Genomic DNA, 26365 nt, shown 5'->3' on the forward strand with positions numbered 1-26365 from the left:
GGGGGTGGGGGGTGCACGTGGTGCCTGGCCATGGCTGAGGTGCACTGGGGAAGAATGGGGGTGCGGGCCATACCGGAAATCCCTGTCCTTCTGCAGGTTGCATTCTGCTTCGGCTGTGGAGCGCTGTCCAACAGAAACACCATCCAAGCCTTAGACGGACTTTAAAGTTTCCTATGAGCCACATGGAACAGAATAGAAAAGATTTAATAATATATTGCATCCCACCTAATACATCAAAAATATTATTTTTTCAACGTGCAAAATATAAAAATTATTAAGGAGAGGTTGTGCATGTTTTTACGCATCCCTGATCTTCAGGACCCCGTGCATGTTTGGCAGGTCCAGCCCATCTCAGTTCCAACTGTATTTCAAGTGTTCAGTACCCAAAGGCACCTCTTCTCCATCCCTGCATCCCTAATAGTGACTGAGATGTATGCTGGACCACATCGCCACCGAGACCCAGAATACGCTATTCTCTTGCCCTGGCTCCGGAGGCAGTCACTACAAGGCAGTAAGATTCTGCTGGGAACGCTGCAAAAGAGCTGACCATTTCCCACAGGTGCTGAAGCTGAGAGCAAAGGTGTGAGGTCTGGAGCTGCTGCACCTGTCTTGACGCCATGAGAGCAGAGCCTGGCATGGGGCAGAGAACAGAGCCCAGGAAAGAAAGGGAAAGGAACTGGGTTCTGTGGATGTCCTTGGAGCCTCTGCAGTGAGATATGCTCACTCTCCTTTTGGACTTTTCAGTTTTAGGATTTTAGACATTTGCATTTTCCACCAAGTAAATTTGGGTTACACTGGCGTGACTTTTGACTAAAATAGTCCTAAATAATAATCTTTCCTTTTTTCCCCCTCTAGTAATTTTAAGATTTTACATTCCTCTTGTATTCTTCTCACTGATTCTAGTTCCTGCTATACCTTTAGAGAACATGTCTAAGCCTAGAAACACTGTATTCCTTCTGATGCTAAAGTTTCACTTTTAGGTGTTCATCCAAAAAAAAACAATCAGAAAAATATCCAAAAATGTATACACAATAATGGTTTCTACCATGAAAAGCGAAGCATGAACACACATGAAGAAATGGCTTGGTGTCCAGTCCTGAGGAACTGCTGTAGTTTGGATCCTAAATGCCCCCTCAAAAGCCCAAGTGTCAGAGCCCTGGTCCTCAGCTTGGAGCTACTGGGAGGCGGCTGGACCTTTAAGAGGTGGAGCTTTCGGAAGCCTCTGGTCCTGGGGCATGCCCTGGAAACGGACTGTGGGACCTCAGCCCATACCTCTCTTTTCCTGGCCATGAGACACGAAGTTTGCCCTGCCAGGTGCTTACATCATCATGTGCAGCCACAAGCCCGAAGCAACAAGGACAAGTGGTAATGGACTGAAATCTCCAAAACCATGAACTGAGATAAACCTTCCCTCTTTATAAGTTGATTATTTTACGTGTTTGTTGCAGTAAAGAAAAACCGACCAGCACAGGAAGTCAAGGAATCCAACATGGAGGGCTGGGGCTTGATGATGCATGGTCAGAGGAGGGTGTGATACAGAGCAAAGGGACACAACGGAAGGAAGGGGTGTGCAGAGTCAGGGTGGACCTGTGCAGACAGGACGGGGCCTGCTCTCCCACTCCCCACAGTGGGAGCAGTGTTCAGAAAGGGGCTGGGGTGGAGCCATACCAATCCAGCCTGAGGAACCTGGGGTAGACGGAGACAGGGAACGCCACATTCCCCAAGCTTCTCTGACATCCAAAGGGTGTGAGTGGGACCCAAAAGAGCCACGCAGGAAGGTGCAGAGATGCAACTGGAAACAGAGAAAGGGGCCCCCAAAGTGAGCAGGTGAGGTGATCCCAAGGGCCTGACGAGGAGCCTAGGGGAACTGGGTCAGCGAGAGTCGCCCCAGGCACGAGAATCAAAGGACACACTGCCCTACCCTGGACTTCACCTCAAATGCAGGCACAGGACAGCGAGCAGCAGGCAGAGAAGGGAGGCTGCTGAGGAGTCCGCAGCACCAAGGGATGCCAAGTCTCCGGTGCCCACCTCCAGCGGGGTCAGAGACCACTGTCCCCCTGGCCTGATGCCCTGCTGGAGGGTGGCCTGCAGGGCAGGTGAAGACCAGCATATCAGAGGACTCGGGGGGTCTACAGGGGCACTCTTTCAACAGAACTGTGCATCCAAATCCCCGGGGAATTCAGCACATCTGGGCTTGTTCTGCATTTCAAACAGACCCTCAGGAGACACAGGGACCCCAAACTATGGACCACACTGGGGAGAAGGCCTCCAAGACATCTGTTTCAATAAAAGAATTAAAACACCTCCCACTGAAGCTGATGCCAGTATATAAACCAGACCAGTTACACACACACACACAGCCATATGCTCCCTCCACATCTGGGTTTAGTGTGAATAAACTCTGTAACTCCATAATATCTACTTACATACTCTAATGAAAATTCTGAAGGAAACATTTATAAGGCATAAATATGGAAAATATTAAATTATATGTTCACATATCCTGCTTAAGTACACTCTGGGGGTTGAAGGCAAGAACAAGGCCATAAATAAAAGAGAGGCACCCAATCTTCCTTTATAAATCATGTAGCTGAGTCCTAGACCACATTTCCCCTGTCAGGACCGTTACCTTTCTCCCCTGATTTGATGAAGAAGCAGATCTTGCCTTTTACCGCCACACACTGCTGAACATTACATTTTCAAATGTATTTAATTAATAGACTTTATTATTTAGAGTAGCTTTAGATTCGCCGCAAAACAGAAGAAAATAAAACAGCGTTCCCACACACATACCTTTGGTCTCCTCCTCCACCACCATCCCCCACCAGAGTGGAACATTTGCAACCTACATTGCTACATTGTTATCACCCAAGTCCACAGTTTATACTGGGGTAAAATCTTGGTATTGTACATTCTATGAGTCTGAGGAAATGTATAATGACATGTGTCCACCAATATATACCATACAGAATAGTGTCACCAACCTAAAAGTCCTCTGTGCTCTGCCAGTATCTCCCTCTCCCCCGTTCTGCCCCTGACCACCACCAATTCTTTGTATCTCCAGTTTGTCTTTTTTCAGAATATAGTATCTTTGGGATCACATGATACGTAACTTTTACTGACCGGCTTCTTTCTCCTAGTAACATGTGGCTAAGTTTCCGAGTCTTTTCACAGCGTGACAGCCCATCTCTCTTCGGCAGTGAATAATATTACGCTGTCTGGGTGGAGTGCCGTTTGCCATTCACCTACTAAACAACATTTTGCTGCAGTCCCATTTTGGCAACTGTGAATAAAGCTGTTATAAACATATACTTCTCCCGGCTTTTTTGTATGGACACAGTTTTCGATTCACTTGGGTAAACACCAAGGAGCTGATCACTGGTGAGGACTGTAAGGATATATTTACTTTGTCAGAAACTGTCGCAAAGTCTTTCCAAGTGACTGTTCCATCTCGCATTCTTACCAATAATGAATGAGAGTTCCTGCTGCTCGGCACTTAGGGCCCATTGTCTTAACTGGCAATTCCTTCATGAGGCATGATGTGGGGCATCTTCCCATGTGCTTCTTTGTCATCTGTGTATCTTTTTTGGTTTGTTTTCTAGGTCACTTGCCCATTTTTTATATTGAATTTTTGTTTTCTTATTACTGAAGTTTAAGAGTTCTTTCTATAGATATCTCAGACAGTGTCTTTCACAGAACGTGAGTTTTTAATTCTCTCATATATCACCTTTATGATCGGTACCTAGAAAGTCCCTGCCAAACCCAGAGTCAGGCAGATTATCTGTTATATTACCTACTAGGAGTTTTACAATATTAGGCTTTATATTTAGCTCGGTAACCCATTTTTAATTCATTTTTGTGCAAAATCTGCATGTGGCTATCCAGTGGCCCCAGCAACATTTGTTGAAAACACTTCCTTTTGCCATTGAATTGCTTTGCTCCTTTGTGAGTGTGTTAGTCAGCTTTCTGCTGCTGTGACAAAATACCTGACATAACTTAGAGGAGGGAAGGTTTATTTCTGCCCACAGTTTCAGAGGCTTCAACCCATGGTCAGCTGGTTCCATTGCTGTGGGCCTGAGATGAAGAAGAACAGCGGAACATCACTGCTGTAGGCTATGATGGAGGAGTGCTGCTCACCTCACACTGGCCGGGAAGCAGAAAGAGAAGGACAGAGCCAGAGAGAAAGGAGCCAGAACCAGACAGTCGCCAAGGCCAACCCTCCACAATCCACACCCTTCGCCTAGGCCCTGTGTCCTGTTTCCATCACCTCCCAGTGATGCATCGAGCTAGGACTCTGTCAGCAGATTAACTCAGTACCAAAATTACAGCCCTCATGGTCCAATCCCCTCCCGAAGAGCCACACCTCTGCACACATGAGACTTTGGGGACATTTTACAGCTAAACCACACCAACCAGACATCAGCTAACTACACTGAGCGGGTCTATCTCTGAGCTCCCTATTCTGCCTCTTTCTGTCTGTCATTTCATCCCTGCCACACTATCTTGCTCACTCTCACAGAGTAGGTGCTGAAGTGAGGCAATGTCGGTCTTCATCACTGTGCCCACCTTCATCACTGTGTCAATTATCCTGGGTGTAATTCTTTTCCAAGTAAACTTGAGAATCTGTTGGTTGATATTCACAAAATAACTTTCTGGGATTTCTGATTGCTATATTTTTAAAATAACCACAAAGTATGTGGTTTTATTAGTTTACGGGGAATTGTATATCTTGCTATATTCTAAATTTCAGCTCCTGGGCTGGGGAAGAGGCTCAGTAGTAGACCATGTGCTTAGCATGCATAAGGTCTTGGGTTCAATTCCCGGCACTGTAAATCTCAGCCCTTGTAAAAACAATGGCAAAATAAGTTACTTTATTATTTACCAAAAACCATAGATCTGGCTGCATTCAGAATTTCAGCTGTTGTAAAACTAACCGGAAGTCTATACTGGAAAATCTATTTTGTCCTTGAAGAAAAGCTTTCCTTTTCTGACCACATCACCACATTGCTGGTGACCATCTTGAAGGTCCTGGAATTCCTGCAGGTCCCACCAGGTAGACACAAGCAATCTGGGAAGGGGTCAGGGCTTTCCCAAGAAGTCATGAGCAACAAAAAAACTTTTTTTTAGATTTTTTACATGTTTTAACTTATTTCAATACAATCGGAAACTAACCTCACACCCAGTGACAAGCAGATTCAACTAACACAAAAACTTGCCCCGTTGACTCCCTACTTACGAAATCCACCTGGATCCATCAGCATGGATTAAAAGTGGATTTGGGGGCTCTTTTCAAGGTCTTCTCATGGGCACCCAAAATTTCTCAGAGGGCACTCCAGCTCTACTGCTCTTGTGGAATAGTGTCTGTCACAATACTCACATCCCAGCTGGCTCAGGAAGGCCGGGACATAGCCCGGGAGTAAGGCTCCAAGATCAAACTTGAGGCCCTTTTAAGGATGAGATCATAATCACCAGCGTACACAAACAGGCACTATCAACAGAAAATATAGATGCTCCTGGACCTAAATGGGGTTGCATTCAGATACCCTTATCCTGACTTGCAGACATTATAAGTCAAACATGCATGCAATGCACCTGACCTACCAACGAATGCCCGTACCACTCCTAACCTACCACATGCCAGAGCTTAGCAACACAGCACACTGCAGGCTCCTGCTTGCTTCCCGTCATGATCTCCTGGTTGCCTGGGAGCAGCAACTCACTGCCACTGCCCAACATCAAAACAAATCACATTATCATTAGCCTGGGGAAAGACAGAATTCAAAGTATGTTTTTTACTGAATTTGTGCCAGTTGCACCATTTAAAGTGGAAAAATCACAAACTATCCTAACTCAGAGGTCACCTGTAATCCTCTATGCTTCACCCCCAACACATACAGTCACGTATTTTATGTGGTATTTACTAAGAAAAAGCTTATCATATCTGAAAAAAAAATTTTAATTGTCATGCTCAAAGAAACACTCACCCAAGATGCTGTTCCACTGGTTTATAAGCACTTTGCTTCTCAAAAGTATGCCAGACCTTAACTTGTACAGCTCACTTGCTGAATAAATACTTGACTAAACGAAACATGAAATAAAGTAATAGTGTCTATTGTCTTCAATATAGAGGAAAAAACCTTTTAAAACAATGTGCCATTATGTCTAAAGATACAAAATAAACGAAGGGCTGTAGCAGAGAAGAAAACATTAACAAGGTACAAATTGGAATTTTTAGTGTTCTATTGCTTATTGGTTTTATTGAGCACTTAGCCTGTTTAAGATCTGAAAGCTTTAACCCTCTGCCTCACCGTGCAAGCCAAAAGCATTCCAGTGCCAACATTTAAACACTTCTGGCTTCTGGCCTGAAACATCAGCAAAAAGGCAGAGTAGGCATCTCCAAGGGCCTATTTCCCCACACGAACATCAAAAACTCAAGCAGAAACTGTCAGAACCAACTCTTTCGGAAGTCAGGAGAACAGTGAAAGGTTTACAGCCACCAAGAAAATGCTGAATCAAGAGAAAGGCAACATAAAAACAGAAGGACAGCTCTGTGGGTTGTTTTCCTTTCTTTTTTTTTTCTCCAGTGCTGGGATTCAAACACAGGGTGTCACACATGCTACGTGAGGGCTCCCAGCCTCAGCACTCTGGCACTTTCATCTGTCCCTCCTCCACCTGCCTCTCCAGCTTCACAGTGCGGTGGTCTTGCAGCCACCAACTGCATCCCCTGTGCAGAGACTGGTCCCTGGTTCCTGAGGAAGCAGAGCCCACTTGATTCACAAAGAACCTTCCTGGAGCCCACCAAAGGACTGACCTGAGAGGCTTCTATCTATTTTGCAAGACTCAGAATTCACTCAGGATGGAAAAGCAGCAGATACTCCTAGAAACACTGCAGGGCAGAAAATAACCCACAGGCACTTCGGGCAATATGTTACCACTGAGGCACACACGAGAGCACCAAAACCCTACAAGTGAAGGTTAGGAGCTTCTTCGGGAAATAGAGACACTCAAAGCACTCTTGTGTATGAAGAAATTTAGAAAGCTGAATGCATGCTTACAGCAGGAAACAAGCTCAGAAAAGAACGGAGAAGACACTAATCTTTACTAGCAGATGATCAACAGACTCAGTGTAAAAAGGAGATGAAGGCTAAGGCAGAGTTATAAACATCCTGGCTGAGGCTTGGCATGGAACCATTCTGCAGAAATTACAGTTTCTTTCCCACTCTCTCTCCTCCCTACATCCCATTCTCTTTCTCTCTTTCTCACTCTGGCTCCTGACTGTCAAGGAAATCTCTATGAAAACACTAGCTGAACACAAGTCTGAACAGACACTTTAGGGATGCCACATGAAAACAAATACAGATCTTACAAAACTAAACAAATAAATTGCTACAGTCTACAGCAAGTGACAATAAACCCTAAGGAAGTGAAAGAATCTAATCTCCAGAGCTATCCCTATGTAATATGCAAAATATCCAGTTTTCAACAAAAAATTGTTAAGCATGTAAAGAAACAAGAAAATATGGCCCATTCACACAAAAACTGATGGAAATTGGCCCTGAAAAAACCACACAATTTGGACTTAATAAACAAAGATTTAAAATCTGCAGCCTCACATATGTTAAAAGACTTAAAGGAAAGCATAGACAAAGAGATAAAGAAACTCATGACCACACTGTATGTCAAATAGCAATGAGGAAACAAGTTATAGAAAGGAACTAAATTCTGAAGTTTAAAAACTGTACTGAAAATTTTAGAAACTTGTTAGCATATTTCAGTAACAGATCTTAGTAGGCAGAAGAAAGAATCAGCAAACCCGAATACAGGGCAATGGAAATCATTCAGTTTGTGAAGAAAAAAGAACAAGAATGAAGAAAAATGAAGAGCATAAGAGGCCTATGAGAGCTCACCAAGTGCATCAACATCCAAGACACAACAGAAATCTGAGGACAGGGGAGAAAGGAACACATGGATTATTTGTAGAAATAATGTCCAAAACGTGCCACATTTGAAAGAACAGACACAAAACTACATACACAAGAGGCGCAATCTCTTCCAAGTAAGATAAATACAAAGAGATCCACACCAAGACACACAAGCAAACCCAAAAGCTGAGGGCAAAAAATAATCTTTGAAACAGTGAGAGAAGCAACTCATTATATACTAGAGATCTGTAAAATCAACAGATGATTCTTCCTCAGAAATCTTAAGGTTAGAAGGCAGTGAGAGGACATCTTTAAAGTGCTGGAGAAAAATGCAACCATTAACCAAGACTTGTATATCCTATGTATTAGTCAACCTTTAGTCACTGGGACTCAGTACCCATCACCTACAACTTAAAGGAAGAGAGGTTTAATTTGGTTCATGGTTTCAGAGGTGTTTGGTCCAGGGTCAAGGACTCCAAGGTACACACATTATGGCAAATGGGTGTGATTGGAAAAGCCAGTAAGTTCATGGTGGCTTCAATACTGGGAGCGCCACGCTGTAGACATGCCTTCCTTCCCGACCACTCCCCATAAAACCATCAAAGCATGATGTTCTGCCGGACTTTAATGGCTCTCCTGGTTCAGGTTCCAGACCAGTCCCTTTACCTCCCCCTGCACTTCCCTTATTGCTAGTACTATAAATAAACGTGCTGCAGTTACCAGGCAGACCTTTTCTCCCATCAGCAGGAAGGCTCCACCTGGCCTCAGCTTTTTGTATCTCTTTGTCTGACTTTTCTTCATCCCCTACCATTCTCCCTCCATGGACCCTCAGCCATCCAAGCAACAGCACTTCAAGCAGAATAGGTGAACAGTGCCACTGAGAAAAGGGGCCATGGATCATACATATTATCCAAGGTCATGACTCCATGACCAGACATACCTGAAGTGTGCTTTACTAATCTGCTAGGCATTTCTTAATCCAATAAAAATGACATATCACAACTAACAGTCACATCCTACAAGAACTTCACCAATGAAGCAAAAATGACCCACATGTTGTATAAGTCCTATGACATGAAATATCCAGAACAGGTGAAACCACAGAAACATAATGCACACAGATGATTCCCAGGGGGCAAGAAATGAGTGGTGAGGAGAAGCTATTTAATGAGTACGGAGTTTCCTTTGTGATAATGAATATCTTGGACCCATATAGAAGTGCTAGTTGATCAACAGTGTGAACATATTAAATGCCAATAAATTCTCCACTCACAGGAATCTGGGGTTTGGTAGGGAGCTGGTGTAACATAATAGGCTAACTGGCTACTTCTGGGAATACTGAAAAGCAACATAATGTGAACTAACCCATCTGGAGCTAGGACCTGAGTTATTTGCTAGTTTCAGTGAGAACTTACTCTTGGGTGTAGGAAAAAATCATGGAAAAGGTGACTTTTATCAACTGTCAGCAACATGATAAAATGCCTTCCTTAACTTTGTTTTTCTGTTTTTATATGTACATAATTTACTGGGATTCAAGAGCAGTGTAAAAAAACTTTATTTTAATCTATAAAAGTACATTGGTGTAGCCCAATGCCAATTACTGGTATCGGTTATGATCCAGTTGAAGAGAACACTCATTGTTTTACATGCAGAATGTCCTATGTGTCTAGACAGCCTGTGAGCAGTTTCAGTAGCGGCTGTCCATCAGTGCCTGGAGTCTGTGAAAGAGAGCTTCCTCCCAACATCCATGTGGACAGCCACTGTCTGACTCTGCCCACGAAGCCAGGACTCACCACTCAGCTCCACAACTGGAGCTTGGGATGGCCAAGTCCTTCCAACCAGGCCCTGCTGATGGAATGGATGACACATTCTGAGGTTTTACTCCAAGGATCATCAAAAGATGTCAAAGCAGAACATACTCACCAAAACATTTTAGCTCCCCTGAAAGCACAATTTCATTTTCTCTAAGCAGTTCTGCAATACTTAAAATTTAAGGATTTCATTGAGTTCAAGGTAGTTTAACACTAGAAAGCGAAGGTAATCGGGGTTGTGTGTTCTACCTCTTCAGTGAATATGTTCAAGTTCACTGAGTCTGAGTACCTAATATTTTCTGGAAAAAACAATTTTTTGCTTTCTGAAATATTAAGTTCCAGTCTTATAAACCTACAGTCAACCCTAGGGTCCACCAGATTTGGTATCACAGATCCCTATAAATATATTCATCCTTGATTAGGGGGAAGGGCAAAGTAAATCTCAAAAATGTTTCCCACTCTATAGATGTTCCACTGCACTAAATAACCAAATATCCACATTTTCTTTCATGTTCTCCAACATTGTTAAGAGATGTTAAAGGAAAACATGGAAGTTTCACTTCGTGTGAAACATGACTTATATCAGCAACTAGAAAACAAGTTTCCAAACTTGGTCAGTCCTTGCCTTGGGCCATGCAAGAGTCCACCACAAAACTTTTGATAGACCCTAAACACATCAATCACCTGAAAGTCGGGAAAAAACTGTTTAAACCAGCTAGACCTTTTCTTGCACTACTCTGTCAAAGCCTCAAAAACTTGGGATCTCAACTCAGTATTTTTTTCAGTCCCCTATCAAGGATAATCCTGCTAAAGCACCCCAGCTATCTGATACACCGTTTTCATTTCTACAATTGCATTGAGTGTCTTTTCCTTGTGGGTTTCAGAGCATGGAGGGGCAGTTAAAAGTCTCAAATAGAAAAAGGATTTCAAGCAGGCTGTAGCAGAACCACATGTAATGCACATAAATTCCTTAATTTCTCGCTCAGTTTAATCATTTGTAAAGTGGGTGAAGTAATGCACCGGTGGCAGTTGTTTCAAGGATTCACCCTAACATAAGGAAAATGTCAGCATGTGTATCTTGGTCCATTCACGTGGCTAGAGCAAAATGACTAGGTAACCTGTAAAGAAAAGGTGTTTATTTGGCCCACGATTCTGGTGGCTGGGGGGTCTCAAGGACATGGTGCCAGTGTGCTGGCCAGGGCATCACAACATGGTAAGGCAGAAAGAGCTGGTGGGAGGAGCAAGCATGTGAAGTGGCTTGGCTTTGTAACAGCCCCTTCCTATAAAAACTAATCATTCTGCAGGGCCCAGCACACCCCGGACAAGCACTCATCCACTCACGAGGGTGGAGCCCATGTCATAACTACCTTCCACAGAGTCCCACTTCTTAAAGCTTCTCCCATGTCAACACCGCCACCTGGGAACCAAGCTTCCAATTCAGGAACCTCTGAGGACAAACTGCATCCAAGTGATAGCAACACGTGACTTTATTATTCATGAGACCTACTGGCCTCAAGTTTGTACAGAAGGAAATCTATGTGCTTTGGTTGTATTACAATTCTACAATGTTCCCAGGAGCAAGCAGTCAGTTATCCAATCATACTCTGTGGAACTCTAAGAATCCAGAAAGATACCTAAAGGACTATGGGGGTTGGAGAGGAAGACTGGAAGATTCTGGGATCTAACTCTCTAGCTATGAGTTACAATTTCAAGTGTTCAGAGTATTAATAAAGGGGTATAACTTTCCCTAATGGGAAAAGAAGAGCAATGATATTTTAACATGCTATTAAACATATTGCCCCTTATTGAAATAATTTTTTATTTAATAGATTATTTTATATGACAGTAAATTCAGTTAAGGTCTTAATTAGGGAGCTTACTAATAATTCAACAGCAGTATTTCCAATGCTTCACTAACTTGCTTCACCTGATTTTTAAAAAAAAATAACACATCTATGCAAACTTTGAAATGCTAATCTTAATTCCTTGGCATATATACCCAGAAGTAGGGTTGCTGAATCCTCTTGTAACGAGTGCATTAATGCTAAATATTTTAAAGTTTTCCCAATGAAGGCAAAGCAAGAATGTTCACCCTCACTAACACTATTCAGTAGTGCTTCCTGGGACTTTCCAGTCAGCACAATAAGAAAAGAAAGAGTAACCAGGATCACAAAGAAACAAGAATATCATTATTTACTGACAGACTAATAATTTAGGAATAAAATTTTAAAATATGCAAACTATCAGATTTTATAAGAGTTCAGCAAGATTGCAGAGGAAAATCAAACAAAAATGTTAATCCCTTGGATATTTCAAAATAATTAAAAACAACTTTTACAATTAGTAATAAACCAGCAGGTACGTGGAAGTAAAACTAAAGCACATGGCATGATTTTAAAACTGTACCAAAATACATTTAAATCTGTATTCTTTCCCCTGCCTTTATTGAAATATAATTGACAAATGAAAATTATATATATTTAATGTGTACAATGTAAACTTTTAATATATGCATATGTTGTAAAATAATTGCCACAATTAAGCTAATCATCATGTATTAATTCACATAATTATCTTTTTATATAGTATAAATACATAAGATGTGCTCTCCAACTAAATTTCAAGTGTACAATATATTATTATTTATATTTTCTAAGCTGTACATTACATCCCAGAACTCACTCACCTTATCACTGGAAGTTTGTTTTCCGACCAGTATTTAATGTCTCCCAATGTCTCCCAATCCCTAACCACCATTCTACTCTTCCTATAATTCCATCATTTTTTATTTCACATGTAAGTGAGATCATGCAGTATTTGTCTTTCTGTTCCTGGTTCACTTCACTTAGCATAATGATCTACAGGTTCATTCACATTTTTGTAAATGGCAGTGTTCTCCTCATTTTTAAGGCTGAATAATAAAAAAATTATATATATATAATCACATACAGCTTCTTTAGCCATTGATTCATCAATGCATATTTGATTGTTTCCATGTCTTGACTAACTCTGAAATGGTCAATTTTTTTTTTAATTTCCTTGGGATATACACCTAGAAGTGGGACTGCTGGATCATATGGTGCTACTAATTTTTTTTTTTTTTGGTACCGGGGATCGAACTCGGGATCTTGCACTTTCAAGGCAGGCGCTGGAACCACTGAACTAAATCCCTGGCCCATATGGTGGTACCATTATTTTTAACTGAGAAACCTTCATAGTGTTTTCCAAAATGGAAATAAAAATTTACATCCCCAGCAAAAATATTTAAAGGTTACCTTTTCTCCATATCCTGATCGAAACTTCTTATCGTTTTTGGAAGTGCAGAGAACTGAACCCTGAGCCTTGTACATGCCTACCACTGAGCTTCTCCTATAGCCTTGTGTCTTACTTTTGGACTTTTTGTTAATGTCTATCCTAATAGGTGTGAATTCATATGTTACTGTGATTTTGATTTACATTTTTCTGGTGATTAGTGATGCTGAATACTTTTTCATATCTATTGGCCATTTGTATGTCTTTCTTTTAAAAAAAAAAGTCCATTATGGTCCTTTACTCATTTTTAATCAGATTATTACCATCATCATCATTTTGCTAATGAGCTGTATGAATTCTTTATGGATTGTGATTAACCATTCTCTATCTACATATGGCTTGCAAATATTTTCTCCCATTCCATGGGTTGCCTTTTCATTTTGTTAACTGTTTGCTTTGCTGGACAGATTTTTAGTTAGGTTAGTTCCAGATGTTAATTTGTCCTTTTATTTCCCGTGCTTTTGGTATTTCATTAAAAAATTCATTGCTGAAACCAGTGTCATAAAGCTCTTCCTCTGTTTCCTTCTAGGAGTTGTGTGGTTTCAGGTCCTGTGTTTAAATCTTTACTTGTTGATTTTTGTGTACAGTGTTAGATATGAATGCAATTTCTTTTTCTTTTCTCTTTCACATATGGATATCTAATATCCCCAATACCATTTAATGAAAACATTATTCTTCTCATTGTGTTTCTGGCAATGTTTGTAGAAATTACCTGACTATATACATGTAACTAATTTCTAGACTTTGTACTCTGTCCATTAATCTGTGTGTATTTCATATCAGTGCCATACTCTTTTGATTACTGTATTTCTACAATATCACCTAAAATCAGGGAAACATGATGACTCCATATTTATTCTTCTTGCTAAAACTTCCTTCAGCTATTTGGAATCTGTGGTTCCATATGAATTTTAACAATTTTTCTTTTATTTCTATGAAAAAGATCATTAAAAATTTGGTAGAGATTGAATTGAATCTGTAAATAAACTTTGGTGTATGGATATTTTGACAGTATTGGGTCTTCTGGCCCATAAACATGGAGTGTCTTTCCACTTACTTGTTTCTTCTTTGGTTTCACCAAAGTTGAACAGTTTTCAGCGTGGACATTCTTCTTCTCCTTGGCTAAATTTATTCATTAACATTTCACCATTTTGAATATTAATGTAAGTGGGGTTGTTTTCTTAATTTGTTTTTCAGGCAGTTCATCGTTAGTATGTAGAAACACAAATTGTATGTTGGCTCTGTATCCCAAAACTTCACTGAACTTGTTTATGAGCTCTAACAGGTTTTTTGGTGATGTATTTAGGGTTTTCTGTATACAAGATCATGTCTTCTGAAACAGAGACAATTCTACTTCCTTTCTAATAAGGATGCCTTTCATTTCTTCTTGAATAACTGCTCTGGCAAAGTAGTCCAGAGCTATGTTGAACAAACGTGGCAAAAGCGAGTACCTTTGTCTTGTTCCTGATCTTAGAAGAACAGCTTTCAATATTTCACTGTTGAGTATAATGCTAGCTGGGGACATATGGCTCATGACTTATGGTCTTTACTGTGGTGAGGTACATTACTCTATACATAATTCACTGAGCTTTTCAATCATGAAAGGATGTCAAATTTTGCCAAATGCTTTTAATGTATCTATTGGGAATATCATACAGCTTTTCTCCTTCATTATGTTAACATGGTGTATCACATATCTTTGACTTTGGTCCTGAACCATCCTTGCTTCCCAGGGATAAATCATAATCATGGTGAGTGACCTTTCTCACATGCTATTGCATTCAGTTTACCAATATTTTTTTCCAGGATTTTTAAATTTGTGTTCATCAAGGATATTGGTCTGTAATTTTATTTTATTTTATTATAGTATTCTTATTCTTTTCTTATAGTACTCTTATTCTTTTCTTATAGTATTCTTCTCTGGCTCTTCTATCCAAATAATGATGGACCCATAAAGTGAGTTTAGAGGGGTTCCCTCCTTTTCAATTTTTTTCAATTTTTTTTTTTAAATAAAGGATTGGTATTAATTCCTTAAATGTTTCATGAAACTCACCCTTGAAACTATTAGGTCTCTTGAGCTTTTCTTTAATGGATTGTTATTACTGATTTAATCTCCTCACTCATTATTGGCCCACTCTGATATTCTATTTTGTTATGACTCAATCTTAGTAACTTCTGTGTTTCTAAGAATTTATCTATTTTCTACATTACCTAACTTGTTGGTAATTGTTCACAATATTCTCTTATGGGCCTTTCTACTTATGTGGTATCAGCTATAATGTGTTTCATTTCTGATTTCATTTATTTGAAATCTGACTCTACTTAAAGGTCTCTCATTTTGTTTATGCTTGCAATAAAACATTTATTTTGTTTTGCCAATCTTTTCTACTGTTTCTATGTGTGCTTGAGAAAAACGCGTATTTCGCTACTGGTGCATGGAATACTTCGAATGTGTCTCTTAGGTTCATTGAGTCTAAATGTAGTTAGTGTCTAAGTTTTCTAACTGATTTTCAGTTCAGGTGATCTAACCAACGTTGAAAGCGGGATACTGAGGTCTTCTGTTGTGTGGTAGTGTTGTCTTAGTTTTTCATTTGGCTCTGTCTTATTGGCCTTATAGAGTTAGGTGCTCTGAAGTTTAGTGTGCTTATATTTATAATTGTTATATCCTCTTGGAGAACTGCTTTTTCAGTATATAATGACTTTTCTCTTTTCACATTTTTTCACTTGAAGTCTGTTTTCTGACATAGAGATGCCCTTGTTTTGTTTAGGGTTCTAACCCCTTGCCTTTGATATCACAATTTATATCTTTTAACATTATATATCCATTAACTTATGGTAACTATTATTTTAATATTTTGCTTTTTAATGTTTGTACTAGAGTTAAGTGATTTACACACCACCATATTATTAAAGTATTTTGAATCTATGTTTGTCTTTACCAATGAGCTTTGTACTTTCATGTGTTTTCATGCTACCAATGAGTGTCCTTTTGTTTCAGCTTGAGTAACTCCTCTAGCCCCTCTTGTAAGATAGGTCTAAAGTCTAGGAAAGTCTTTAATTTTATTTCTCCCTTTTATTTCTGAAAACAGCCTTGGTAGCAAGTTCTTCCTCTTCTTCTGTCTCTCTGTCTCTCTCTCTTTGTCTCCCCCCTCCCCCGCTTCTCCCCTTTTCATCCCCTCTCTCTTCATGGATATTTTGCTATGTTGCAGTGTAGTCTTGAACTTGTGGCCTCCCGTGATCCTCCAACCTCAGATTCCCAAGGAATTGACTATGAGCAAGCTACCACGCACGCTTGGTTTAAATTTTGACAGTTCAATTGTAACATATCTTGGTGAACTCTTCTTTGGGTTAGATCTGACTGGAGACTTTAGAACTTCCTGAACTTGGATACATACATGGGATGTATCTCTCTCCAGATCTAGGAAAGTGCTCAGCCGTTACTTCTTCAAATAAACCATCTGTTCTTTTCTCTTTTCACTTTCTGCAACTCCCACAATGTGCCTGTTAAGTCTCTCAAACATATCCCATAAATTCCATAGGCTTTCTTCCCTACTTTTCATTCTTTTGTTTCCCTCGAAACAGGTATTTTGAAAATATCTATGGATGAAAACAGTTAATATTTAAATTATGTAAATGTTTTAACATATACCCATTAATTAAATGCAAATCCAATCAAAACCCTAACAGATTCTAACAGAACTTGAAACATATATTTCAAAGTTCATAAATAAGAAAAAAGATTTCAAGATACATTTTTTTAAAACTGAAGAAATAGAAGGAAATCACTGTAAAATTTAGACTTACCATTAAGCCCTAATAATTATGGAATTCACAATGAGACCAAAGACAAAACTAACAAATCCCAGAAGCAGATTCATATATAGAGACAGAAAGATACAGATACAGATATAGATATAGATTCCCAGAATTCTGGGATAAGTGGTAAGTTAAAACAATGACAAATACCATGAGGCAGATTATGAAGCTAATGAAGTTTTAAGCTCTGAGATCCCCTCAGTTGTGTGAGTGTGGGCCCCTTCCAAATGCAGTCTTTGTCAAATTAAATGTTGACTTACTTTTACACAATCACTAAAGACTGCTGAGTTTTTCCATTTCAACTTCCCTTCTATGAATCTTTGGGGAAGTTAACAGATGTTGGAATTGTTCATGAACTTTTTGGAATCTAGAGAACAGAGTTTTGGAATCTAGATTTCTTGAGTTATGTTGGTTTGGAATACACTAATGCAACTTGTACTTACATTGGTATAGTAATATTGTTTCTAGCCTTCCCCAAAAAGATTAGTGTACAGGGATATTTTTGATGCCTAGCATCCTGATTTATACAGTGTAGTGAAATGCCAGGAGTTTTAACTACTATCAACCCTGTCACACAGCCCTAACATGAGAAGGACAAAGAACCATTTAAGATCAGTTGGACAAGCAAACTTGAAAGACACTAAAATAAAAAGAATAAAGAGAGGAAACGAAGAAGTCAAATTGCCATTATTTGCAGATGACATGATACTGTACATAGAAGACCCCAAGAACTGCACCAAAAGTCTTCTAGACTTAATAACCAAATTCAGTAGAGTGGCTGGATACAAGGTCAACACACAAAAATCAATAGCTTTCCTCTACATGAACAACAGACTCACTGAGAGAGAAATAAGGCAAATAATTCCTTTCACAATAACATTCAAAAAACTGAAATACCTAGGAATCAACCTAACAAAAGAAATCAAAGACCTCTTCTCTGAAAACTATAGCCCTCTGAAAAGAGAGATTGAAGATGATATCAGAAAATGGACAGACATCCCCTGCTCCTGGGTAGGAAGAATCAACGTAGTGAAAAGGGCCATATTTCCAAAACTGCTATATAGATTCAATGCAATCACAATTGAAATCCCAGCAGCATACTTCACGGACCTTGAGAAAACAATCCAAAAATTCATTTGGAACAAGAGGAAACCTAGAATAGCAAAAGCAATTATAGGCAACAGAGACATGGCAGGGTATATCACAACCCCCAACTTGAAATGATACTACAAAGCTACTGTGATAAAATCAGCATGGTACTGGCAAAGAAACAGAACTGAGGACCAGTGGAACAGATGAGAAGATCCAGAAACAACTCCAAAAACACTCAACCGTCTCATCTTTGACCAAGGTACCAAACACCCTCACTGGAGGAAAGACAGCCTCTTTAATAAATGGTGCTGGAAAAATTGGGTTTCGACTTGCCAAAGATTTAAACTAGACCTATATCTCTCACCATGCACTAAACTAAAATCAAAATGGATTAAAGATCTAAATATTAAAACAGAAACGCTGAAGTGGCTGGAAGAGAGGTTAGGTAGAACTCCTGAAGACACTGGTGTAGGAAAAGATTTTATGAACAAAACCTCAGTTGCCCATGAAGTAGCACAAACTATCAACAAGTGGGATCTCTTCTTATTAAAAAAACTGCTCAGCAAGAGAAACCACCAACAGTGTGAAGAGACAACCCACAATGTGGGAAAAAATTTTCACCAGCAGTCCCTCAGACAAAGGTCTACTCTCTTGAATCTATAAAGCCCTTTAAAAAATCAGACCTCCCAAATTTAAAGACCCAATCCAAAAATGGGTATCTGAAATGAACAGTCATTTCACAGACAAAGAAATAGAAACAGCAAATAAACATATGAAAATATGTTCAACATCACTGGTCATTCAAGAGATGCAAATGAAAACAAAGCTGAGATTCCACCTCACCCCAGAAAGAATGGCTGCTATCATGAAATCAACCAATAACAAATGCTGGTGGGGCTGTGGGGAGAGAGGAACCCTTCTCCACTGCTGGTGGGAGTGTAGACTGGTGCAACCACTGTGGAAATCAGTATGGAGATACCTCAAAGGACTAGGACTGGAAGTCCCATTTGACTCAGCTATTCCCCTGCTGGGTATCTTCCCCAAAGAATTAAAAGAATCATACCTCAGTGATATATGTGCACCCATGTTCATAGCAGCACGATCTGTAATAGCTAAAACTTGGAAGCAACCCAAATGCTCATCTATTGGAGACTGGATAAAGAAAATGTGTTTTTTTATAAAATGGAGTACTAGCCATAAAGAATGAGAAACTAGAGACATTTATAGCTAAATACTGAGGCCATACTCTTAAGTGAAATAAATAGAACACACATGTAAATACCAAATAGTTTCTCTAGTGTGAGAAACTGAAAGTGTAAATAAGGACTAAATGTATAACAGGTAATGTGAAATAGGAAGAAAAGGGGCAAAGGGGAAGGAAGTGGGAGGGGTAGGGGAAAGGAAAGAAGGGAATGGGATTAATATGAGAAAATGGAAAAATAGGAACAAAATCTTTGTAAATAGGAACGGAGGGGTTGAAGGGAGGGCTGGGCAAGGGTGAAAAATAAGACCCAAGAGAGACTATGTAAAGGTGCAAATATTTTTGTAAAAAAAGAGAGCGAGAGAATAGTGCAACACCTTGAATTGGACCAACACAGAAAAAATGGAAATTCCAGAAGCACAGGAGAGACAGGGAACAAAAATATTTGGAAAAATGTGGTCAATTTTTTCCAAATATGATGGAAAACATGAGTCTACACATCTAAGAAGTTTAAGAAATGCAGATGGTATAAGCTCAAAAGGTCCTCACCTAGACACATCATAATAAAATTGACAAAAGTCAAAGAGAACACCTTGAAAGCACCAGGAGGGCTCACTCATCGTGTACAAATAATGCTTAATAGGACTAATGACGATTCCACATGAACAGAAACTGAGAGTTCATTGCAACCATTCCTTCCCTTCGAAAAATGCTGAAGGAGTCCTTCAGACAGAAACGACAGGACACTACACAGCAACTCCAATTCATGTGAAGAAACAGAACACCAATAAGAATGAGTACACAGGGAAATTTAAAATACTATATAAATGTATTTAGTTCATAATTCACTTTTCCCTCTGACTTAAAACATTTGTAAAAATCAGCAAAAGCAATAATCATAAATGTAAGTTGATGGGCACACAACGTACAAACCTAATTTATAACAAGCACTAAGATGCAATGTGTATATGCACAAACTCCCCACCATGAATGTATTAATCATATATCACAAGCATATAAAAAAAGAGAAAAAGATGTAATTTGTGACAATAATAGCATAATAAGAGGGCGTAATAGAACAAAGTTCTGAATCCTATTGAAACTAAATTGTATTCATCAGAATAATCGTGCTATAAATTAAGATAGCAATCATAATCATGAGGGCAACTCCTAAGTAACTCAAAACACATAGCAAAAGAAAGCGAATGAAAAAGATACACTAGAAAACGTTTGTTTAACAAAAAATGGCAGTAGTGAAGAAACTGAAGAACCAAAAAAAGGATAAAACAAGTATTTTAAAAAAAGAACAAAATGGCAGAAGTCCTTTATTATCATTAATTACATATTATGTAAATGATTAAACTTACACCCAAAAGGCAGATTTGCAGAATGGATTAGAAGACATAAATAAGGTATGCACTTTCTACAGAAGACATACTTTATATGAAAAATAGATTGAAATAGATTGTAAAAAGACAGAAAAAGATATTCCAAGAAAAGATCAAATCAATTTTAAGAAAAAAATTTGGTACTGGAGATAAAGAAGCACATCATATAATAATAAAAAGTTTGACTATAAATATACATAAACCTAAAAGCAGATCTAAATGTATATAAAGCAAGAAATTTACAGAATTTTAAAACAGAAGATTTAACTACAATAGGTGGAGAATTCAGTATCTCAATTTCAACAATGGAGATAACAACTAGACAGAATATCAGCAAGGAATTGAAACTTGAACATCACTATAAGCCAAAACAACTTAACGGACATCTATAGAACACTCAACCCAACAAGAGAAGGCACATAGTGCATTCTCCAAGACTGAGTATATATTGTGACATGAAAGAAGTCTCTGTAAATTTTAAAATATTCAAATAACATTAAGTATGTTCTCTGATCTCAAGAGGATAAATTTAGAAATAGTAACAAGGAAAACTGGGGAATTCACAAATATGGGAAAATTAAGCAGCACATTTCATTTAGAACTAGGATGTCAAAGACAACACAATGGAAATTTAAAAACACTTTAACACATCAAAGCTTAATCTATAATGCCAAAGTTAATCCTTCTGAGTAAAAGTAGTGCTCAGCACAGTTTTTGATAGCTAAAACTTGGAAACAGCACAAATGCCCATCAACTGGAGACTGGATAAAGAAAATGTGGGTTTTTTATAAAATGGAGTACTACTCAGCCATAAAAAATGAGAAATTAGAGACATTTATAGCTAAGTGGATGCACATTGAGACGATACTCTTAAGTGAAATAAATAGGACACACATGTATACATACCGAATAGTTTCTCTGGTGTGAGAAACTGAAAGTGTAAATAAGGACTAAATTGTATAATAGGTAATGTGAAATAGGAAGAAAAGGGGCAAAGGGGAAGGAAGTGGGAGGGCTAGGGGAAAGGATAGAAGGGAATGGGATTAATATGAGAAAATGGAAAAATAGGAACAAAATCTTTGTAAATAGGGAGAATGGAGAGGTTGAAGGGAGGGCTGGGCAAGGATGAAAAATAAGAACCAAGAGAGATTATGTAAAGGTGCAAATTTCCAATGATGAATGTCATTCTATTGTATACCTAAAATGTACCAGTGATTAGAATGAATAATCGATAATGCAAAATAGGAAGAAAAGGTCCAAAGGGGTAGGGGTAGTCGGAGGGGCAGGGGAAAGGAAAGAAGGGAAAGGACAAATGATGAGATATGGAAAAAATGGAAATAAAGTCTTTGTGAATAGGGAAGGGTGGAGGGGGTGAAGGGAGGGCTAGGAATGGGAAAAAAATAAGAACCAAGATGCATTATGCAAAGGTACAATTCCCAATGAGAAATGTAATTGTGTTATATATCTAAAACATACCAATAAAAGAATTTAATAAAAAAAAAAGTAGTGCTCAGAGGGACATTTGTAATTGTAAATGTCTCTTCTAAGAAAGAAAGAAAGAAAAACCTCAGCTCAGTAAACTAATTTTTCTTCTACCTTAAGAAACCAGAAAAAAAAAATTTTTAAATAAACCTAAATCAAATGGAAGGAAAGAAACTAGAGCAGAAATAAATGAAACAGGGAATAGAAAAACAATAGAGAAAAAGTAATAAAAGCAAGTTGCTCTTTGAAAAGATTTTTTTAAAATTGACAAACTTTAGACTGACCACTGGGGAAAACAGAAAAGACTCAAATTACTAAAGTCAGGAATAAAATGCAGGACATTCGTTATAAAAACAAACAGGATTCTATGGAAATACTATGAAAAACTCAATGCCATCAAATTATAAGACAGACAGAATGCCCAACTCTCCAGAAACACACAATCTACCAAAACTGATTTAAGAAGATACAGACCTGTAACAAAGAGAATGAGTTATTTTTATGGTTTTAAATCATAAATGTCCCCCCTGTGTTTTGTGTATTCAGAGGCGGGGCTGTTCGTATGTGATTTGGATCACAAGGGTGCTATACTCATCAGTGGTTAATGACTGAGAGGAGGGTATACTTGTCCCCTGTTCCTCCCTTCTCTCTCTGCTTCCTTGCTGCCATGGGTGAGTACCTTTTCTTTTGCTCACACCTTTCCACCATACCATTTTCACCTTGGAGCCAGTCAACCATGAACTGGACCCACAAGAAACTGTAAGTCAAAAAAAAATCTCTCCTTTAAAGTGTAGGTGTCAGGTATTTTGTCCTAACCGCAGGAAAGTAATAAAGTCAGTAACTTTAAAAAAATTTTTTAAAACCTTTCAATAAGAAAAGCTTGTGACCAGATGGCTTCATTGTTGTATTTTATAAAACATTTATTGAAAAATAAAAAATAATCTTTGTCAAACTCATCCACTAACACAAAAAGAAGGAGAACTTCTTTACTCATTCTGAGACCATAGCTTGATGCCTAAGCTAGACACAGTAAGAAAACTACAAATCAATATTCACTGTGAATATAGATGAAAAACTCCTCAGTAAAACTATTAACAAATAGAATCCAAAAGCATATGAAAAGAGTTACTCACTCTGACCAAATGAGATTTACTCCCAAATATAAGGTTTGTCCAATACATGAAAGTTAATCAATATCAACCTCGGCAACAGAATAAGGCACAAACTTACATGATCATCTCAACAGATGCAGGCAAAGTATGAGCAAATTCCAATATCCTTTTATAATAAAAACATGCAATAAACTAGAAGTAGGAAATTCCTCAACTTGATAAATGGCAGCCAAGAAAAGCTGACAATTAACAGCATGTTTAATTGGAAGAGAGTAAAAGCTTCCCCTGTAGGATAAGGAAGAAGCGAGGACATCCATTCTCTATTTAACATTGTAGTGGAGAGCCTAGCTAAGTCAAGAAAGTTCTGGGCAAGAAAATGACATAAAATGTATCCACACTGGGTAGGAATAAGCACAATTATCTTTTTATAAAAAACAATCTGATTTTACATACAGGAAACCCTGAAGAATACACACAAATGTGTATCCACAGACACACACAGTCTTAAAGTGAATAATCAAATTCAGCAAAATTACGGGATATAAGTTTAATATACAAAAATTAGTTGTACTTTTATACACTTATAATGAACTTGAACATGAAATTAAGAATCAATTCTATTAACAATATCATAAAAATAATATATTTACAACAAATCTAACCAAAGAAATGCAAGACTTGTACACTGAAAACTATGAAATATTGTTGAAAGAAACTTAAAACCTAAATAAAAGGAAAGACATCCCATGCTCACAGACAGATTCAATGCAATCCCAATAGAAAGTAACTGGATATTTTTTGTAAAAATTGAAAAAAATTAAGTTTGAAAGAGTCATATTTTCTGATTTCAAAACTTACTTCAATGCTACAATAATCAATAGAGTATGGTTCAGACACAATGATAGTCAAAGATATTAATTTAATTGAGCTAAGAGTCTAGAAATAAGCCCATAGATCTATGGTTAATTGATTTTCTCCAAGGGTACTGAGACATTCAGTGGGGAAAAATTCTTTTCAAAAAATAGCACTGGGACAACTAGATATTCAAATACAAAGGAATGAAGTGGGACAATACACAAAATTAACACAAAATGGATCAAAGGCTGAAACAGAAGATAAAACTACTAAAGTCCTTGAAGAAAATATAGTACAATTCCACATGAGTTTAAGTTAATCCGTGATCTCTTGGGTAGGGCAGTACATGCATTTACAATCAAAGAAAGAATAAATAAATTTGACCTTATCAAAATTTAAAACTTTGTAATTCAACTCATTATCAAGAAAGGAACAAAACAACCCCCAGAATGAGAGAATATATTTACAAATCATATATCTGATAAGGGTATAGTATCCAGAATTTAAAAAAAAAACTTTTACAACTCAACAATAAGAAGACAAAAAAATTAGAAAATGGGCTCAGGATTTGAATAGAAATTTTTCCAAAGAAGACAGACAAATGACCAATAAGTGCATGCAAAATGTTCAATGTTATTAGTCGTTAGGGAAATGTAAATCAAAACCACAAAGAAACATCAATCACACTCACTTGGATAACTATAGTAAGAAAAAATATAAAATAACAAGTGATGGCAAGATTATGGAGGAAATGAGATGCTCGTGAGTTGCTGATAGACATGGTTGCTTTGGAAAACAATCTGGAAGTCATTCAAAATGGTAAACACTAAATTACCAGGTAACTCTGCAATTCTACCCCTAGACACATACTTGAGAGGACTGAAATGATAAGTTCACAAAAACGTCTTGTATACTAAATGTCCATAGCACCGCTTTTCCTAATACCCAAAAAGGAACAAATGAAATTCCCACCAACTAAGAAATAAACAAAATGTGACAGATACATACAGTGGAATATTTGCCATAAAAAGAGTACTGTTACATGACCTGTAACATGCGTGAACCCTGAAAACATAATACTGAGTAAAAAATAAAGCCAGATAAAAAAGGTGACATAATGAATGATTCCAATTACATGAAGTGTCCCAAATGATAAAAACCAAGAAACACAATGAAGATTAGCGGTTGTCAAGGGCTAGAGGGAGATGAAACTAGGAGGTGACTGCTAAAAGGTATGGGATTTCTTTTAAGGATGATTAAAACATTCTTTTTTAATGTTTTAGAATTTGATATTAGTGATGATTACACAACACCATAACTATCTTGTGTATTAGGTGACTAATATCTCAATAATTAAAAATAATAAAATCATCTTAATTAGCCATGCTACAGGAAAAAAATCCCTAAATATCTACTGAGAATCTACAGAAAATGAAATAACAAAATCATTGTCATGCAAATAGGCAATCAAAGGGTAAGCAGCCAAATAAGATGGAAAATGCATTACAGATGTTCACTTTGAAATTCTTTAATTCTTAAATGCTATTTTCTGGATTGTGTGATATACTTGTACACTTTAAAGCATTTTTGAAATGTATAATTTGTCATGATCTGGTTTCTCATTCCAAATACTCACTTTCATGACCAAATTTGTATTTACAACTTTGTAATCTTACTGTTAAAAGAACTGTGTGAGTGAAGCCACTTACAACCTGGATCCACTACTGGAGATATTTCACAACCATCAAAGTAGCTAAAATTAAAACATGGACATTACTAAGTACTGGAGAAGAAACAGGAGTACATATTGATCTAAACAATTTCAAAGGAAATTTGACAATTTTAGTGGCATTAAGATGCCCATTCCCCATGATTCAGGAATTCTACAAACATGGTTATATCTGTACAAAAGGAGACATGTGCAAGGATATCCCTGAAGCTGTAGTCTAAAGGCAGAGCCAGAAACAAGCTAAATGTTCATCAATAGCACAAAGCAGAGGATTAGAATATAAGCATCCCTCAGAATTCATGGAGAACTGGTTTTAGGACTGCTGTGACCCAAAATCTGTAGATGCCCTTATCCCTTATGGCATAGTGTTTGCATACAGCCTACAAACATCATCCTGTAGATAACCTGCCTAATACAGTGTAAATACTATGTAAATAGTGTGTATACTGTGATGTTTAGGGAATAATGGCAAGGAAAAACATCTGCACATGTTAGGTACCAATGCAATTAAATTTCCCAAATATTTTCAATCCACAGTTGTTTGAGTTAGCAGATGTGGACCCCGTAGATATGAAGAGCCAGCTACATTTTCAGAAGGAAATTCTAAACAGGCGTTAACTGAGTTTACATAGATCAACCCGGTTG

At 38.0% G+C, this 26365-nt stretch overlaps 1 protein-coding gene across 4 annotated transcripts in view; it reads right to left on the reverse strand.

Moving 5' to 3' along the window:
- Entrep2 (endosomal transmembrane epsin interactor 2) overlaps positions 1–26365 on the reverse strand; it is a 430735-nt gene that overhangs the window by 327531 nt on the left and 76839 nt on the right. Inside the window, exon 2 of one of the 4 annotated variants that reach the window (XM_087188279.1) lies at positions 74–171. The exons of the other annotated variants lie outside the window; for them this stretch is intronic. Within the exon in view, the coding sequence (XP_087044405.1) occupies positions 74–171 (98 nt within the window). The remainder of the gene's footprint in view (positions 1–73; positions 172–26365) is intronic. 4 annotated transcript variants of the gene reach the window in all.

This window comes from Heterocephalus glaber, unplaced genomic scaffold (genome assembly GCF_053883595.1).
Source record: "Heterocephalus glaber isolate CG9 unplaced genomic scaffold, H.glaber_assembly_v1.0 deba00001531, whole genome shotgun sequence".
Classification (NCBI taxonomy): Eukaryota; Metazoa; Chordata; class Mammalia; order Rodentia; family Bathyergidae; genus Heterocephalus; species Heterocephalus glaber.